At 38.7% G+C, this 4,395-nt stretch overlaps 1 protein-coding gene and 1 non-coding gene across 2 annotated transcripts in view; both read right to left on the bottom strand.

Moving 5' to 3' along the window:
- The window catches only part of cfap418 (cilia and flagella associated protein 418), a 12,584-nt gene extending 10,239 nt beyond the window's left edge, over positions 1 to 2,345 (bottom strand). The window contains exons 1-2 of the mRNA XM_005944372.3: positions 2,113 to 2,345; positions 1,734 to 1,836 (exon numbers count right to left, since the gene is read on the bottom strand). Coding sequence (XP_005944434.1) covers positions 1,734 to 1,836; positions 2,113 to 2,258 — 249 coding nt within the window. The 5' untranslated portion in view covers positions 2,259 to 2,345. The remainder of the gene's footprint in view (positions 1 to 1,733; positions 1,837 to 2,112) is intronic.
- Positions 2,346 to 3,206: 861 nt separating this feature from the next.
- Positions 3,207 to 3,288, bottom strand: trnas-aga. The gene has a single exon. It is a non-coding gene; the product is annotated as a tRNA-Ser (tRNA).
- Positions 3,289 to 4,395: the final 1,107 nt, after the last annotated feature.

Below are 4,395 nucleotides of genomic sequence, written 5' to 3'. Positions count from 1 at the left end.
GTGTGTGTGTGTGTGTGTGTGTGTGTGTGTGTGTGTGTGTGTGTGTGTGTGTGTGTGTGTGTGTGTTTGGGGTTCTTTGTGGCAGCAATTTATTTAATTTGTGTAATTGTTTCATATAGCACATTTTTTGGCTTGGTCTTGCCTAATAAGTCAACTTGTCACATCATCTATTTAGTTAATAGCTGACACACATTAAATATTTGGAATTTTGTTACTGGAAACTGTGTATCCTCTACTTTTATTAGATATTTTCCCTCACTTTCTGCAAAATTATCACGATTAGCTAATGCAACTCCTTTGAGAATAGTTTCAAACAATAATTTTCTGTTTTTTTCCCCTCAGTATACCTGTCTATCAGCTCAATTATCCAAGTTAAGGCTACTACCTGCTTCATTCATTGGGCACTGTAAGACTGTGGTTCTCAAACTGTGGCTCATGAACAATCAGAGTACCGTACTTTCAAGCAACATTAGAGATTTATCAAAGTAACTTAAAGTTTTACCCTAAAAAGCGGTTCACTTCTTATAAGAATACACTGCGATGGTAACTTGTGCTGCAAATCAACACGTATAAAAATCACTTTTTGCTGACCAATCAGTTTCCTAAAAAGCAGTGACCACAGAAAAGTGGCACCTGGTGTGCTCTTCTGCAGCTGTAGCTCATGTGCTTCAAACTTTGATGTTTTGTGCATTTAGAGATGTTCATCTGCATTCCTGGTCTCGCACAAGTGGTTTTTTGAGTAACTGTTGCCTTCCATTCAGCCCACAGCCTTAATCCTCTTACCTCTCTGGGTCAAGGCATTTTGACCCCGAAAACTGCTGCTCTCTGGATATTTTCTCTTTTCCAGAAAATTCTCTGCAAAGATGGTTGTGTAAGAAAATCCTAGCAGATCAGCGTTTTATGATATACGTAGACCAGCTAGACCCAGACCATGTCACCAATGACTATGCCACATTCAAAAATCACTAAAATCATCTTTCTTCTGATTCTCTGCTTGAACTTAAGGAGCTTGTCTAGACCATCAGCATGCTTAAATGCATTGACTGTATGCCGTGTGATTGGCTATTTAGATTGGATTTGCATTAACAACCACTTGACTGGTGTATACCTAATGAAATGGCTGTTGAATGTATATAGGGCCTTCTAAGGCTTACTGACTAAAGCACTAAACCACACATATTCCTATCAGGCACTGCTGACAAATGCCGGGTTGACTTATGAGGGTAATAACTACCTTTGTGTAAGTGCTTAACCTGAATGCAGATATTGAGATAAATAAATCTTGACATTTTGAACTTACTCTGTGGTCCTACACGAAAACAAACATGTGAAGTGAAACTAGTTGAATAAATATACTTATTGCTAAGGCTTGATAAAATCTCTGGGGCATGCCAGCCTGAGGGCCAACACCAGCTCTTGGTAAGATTTTATGAGGATCCTGAGCCTGACAAAGAAGAAAGAACAACTCTGCATTTCATTCATCCACTTCATCACTTCAGACATGATACAGCAGTGCAAAATAAGATTATGGGACCACAACGCAAGATTAAGTCTTCCTAACAATTTCAGATACAAGCAGTGCCAGCTCAGCATCAGTTAAAAACGTAAAGTATATGACAGCAGTGTGCCCCTCAATCATATGTAAGACTTAAAAAATGTTTTAAGGTGTAATTCACTTCTTGTAATTCACAGTTCTCTTTCCAGAATTCAGAACGGGTTCAAGTCAATCTTACCTTTGGCTGAGGGAAAGGACTGCAGTCTTCCTCCTGTAATTCCTCCAGCAGGGCGTCAATATCCTCAGTGACACTGTTCACTGACCGTTTAGGCTTTGTGGCACTAAATCAGAAACAAATACATGGATTAGTGTCTTGGGGTTGTAGCAGGTGCTGGTGACAGATATTAATGACTGTTTTTAAGAGCAAACCTCTGTATCTACAATAACCCATATTCTGCATATTTCGGCAGTTTCTAGTATAATTTGAAAACGCTGAAGCCATTGAATATAAACTGAACTGATCATTAAGTTTATTAAATTGTAGCAATGCATGGAAGCTGAAGTAATGCTCAGCTAACTTATACCTGACATGTGCTAGCCAAGTTAGCTTTGTTTACCCGTGCTTTTTCTGTCCGTCTTTGTCTTTCTCGTCTTTTCCAGCCACATTTGAGTTGGTGCGAGCCGCTGAGGACGCGATTGAAACGTTGCGACAAAACTTTTTCTCGACTTCATCCAGCAACTCGTCCAAATCTTCATCATCCATCGTAAAGAGTTCCTCCCACAGAATGCTGTACCCCCACCCCAGCTAATCAGCACAAGCTAGCGGCCGAAACCATGAGAGCGTTTATCGTTGCTAAGCAACAGCGGAACATAGCGGAAGCCGAACTGCGGAGTCTTCAAAATAAAAGTCTAAATCGACTCATGCTCAAAGAAAGTTTTAATTTATACTTGACATTAGGTATTACATTAGGGATTTGCCCCAGAGCCTCTGCTTGTTTGCAGATGTTTGTGTCTACCTGACATATGTAGGTCAGGCATGAATCTCCTGGACTATGATGTTTGTAGACAACAGTGTTATCGATAGTGAGAGTAGGGACCTGATAAAATAGGGTCATTGTTCTCTAGAGAGATTGCGAATGAAAATCAGTAGAAGAAAGAAATACTCAAGATAGCAGTGAGACCCCCCAAAAAACCCATACAGGAACACACACTTTGTCTAACCTTTTTTCAGGTTAAAGTATACTGATATCTTACAGGTAACTATCAAATAATTACATTTGACAACATGGGCGTGCAACTTCTATTATATATTGGGATGTTTATTTATAATGGGATGTTTATAAATAGAGCTATTTGTATTTTTCTTGCTGTGTTTTATTTCATTTAGTTGTACAGCACTTTGGTCATCTGTGTTGTTTTTAAATGTTTATAAATCTCAGTCATGATTTTGTTCTGTTTTGTAACTCTTTAATATATTGTGATGTTTCATTAAGTTTAATTAGAACGCTTATTTTATTAATAATTTTATTTTGAAAATGTGACAGGATGTACTGTTAGTTGTTCTTTCGTTGCTTATAACATTAGAACAACCGTTTTTAAACTAATGTAGGCTAATTTGTCAACAATAAAATAGTCCCGTCCTTTGAAAACCCGAGAATGTAGAATTGCAAATTGCATTTCAAAAAATATAAATAAATAAGCCAAAAAGCTTCGTTGTCGGCAGGATTCGAACCTGCGCGGGGAGACCCCAATGGATTTCTAGTCCATCGCCTTAACCACTCGGCCACGACAACCGGATGGAGCTTTACCTTCAAATTGCACGTTTTTAACAGGCCAAGTTAGTCTTATACGAATGACAGAATGAGTTCCTTTGGTTCATAGCGTAGTTCTACTGAACTGTACTGTACAAAGTACAAGTACAGTTCCGCAGAACTACGCTATAGGAACAGGTGTATTTGTAGATATCAGTTGTGTACCCTGTATTTACAACAGTATTTGCAACCGATTTCCCTACTTCCCTTAGTTGAACAGGTCTACACACCCACATGCTGTAGTCTCACATTACAGTAGTTACTGCAATTTAATTTGAAACCGGTGTTCCTTAGAATGTGAAAATATCCAACATATATTGTGCATCGAGCTGTAAAAAGGCGCGAGGTTTGAGTTTTACAAGAAATGCTGCTTTGAAAAAGTCCCAACCACTCAAACACGGTGAAGTGTGAAGACGGCGGAAGAAACTTGGTTAACCTCGTAGTTGAGTTATTTAGGGTCAAGGAACAAGTCTGACTTCCTGCTCATTCAACATTAAAGAAAACCCAAGTCGTATTCCCGTATTATGAGTTCAGGTGCCTTCCCATCAGGTGCAACGCTTTTCCGCGAAATTTCCTGAAATCAATTAAGACTTTAGGGAGTTCCACAGTTTTATGAAAACAAATATTATACTAAAATAGAATGCTACTCTCCCTGAACACTCACAGAGCTTGATACAATACTCTTCAGTTTGAGGGATTGCCCTGCTTCCATTATGACACATAAAATATATTTAGAAGCTTAGCATTCATCCAGCGGCAACTTAATCCATAATATACAGTGAATTGTATGTATTCATCTATATAAAGCTTCCTTAACCATTGTGTCAGCTCTCCCTTCACTTCAGATGCAGCCATTTATCTATCTAAACACTTTTTAAATGCTTATCCGGTTCACATGAGCCTGTTCCAGCTAACACTTGGCATTTTCCCAGGACAAGCTGACAGAGGTGGTTCACCTCCAATTCAATTCAATTCAATTCAATTTTATTTATATAGCGCCAAATCACAACAAAAGTCGCCTCAAGGTGCTTCATAGATACAGAGAAAAACCCAACAATCATATGACCCCCTATGAGCAAGCACTTTGGC

Source organism: Haplochromis burtoni, unplaced genomic scaffold (assembly GCF_018398535.1).
Source record: "Haplochromis burtoni strain Fernald_Lab_line unplaced genomic scaffold, NCSU_Asbu1 Contig_352, whole genome shotgun sequence".
Classification (NCBI taxonomy): Eukaryota; Metazoa; Chordata; class Actinopteri; order Cichliformes; family Cichlidae; genus Haplochromis; species Haplochromis burtoni.
Note: the sequence above shows the minus strand (reverse complement) of the source record. Positions and strands in the feature narration are given on the sequence as shown.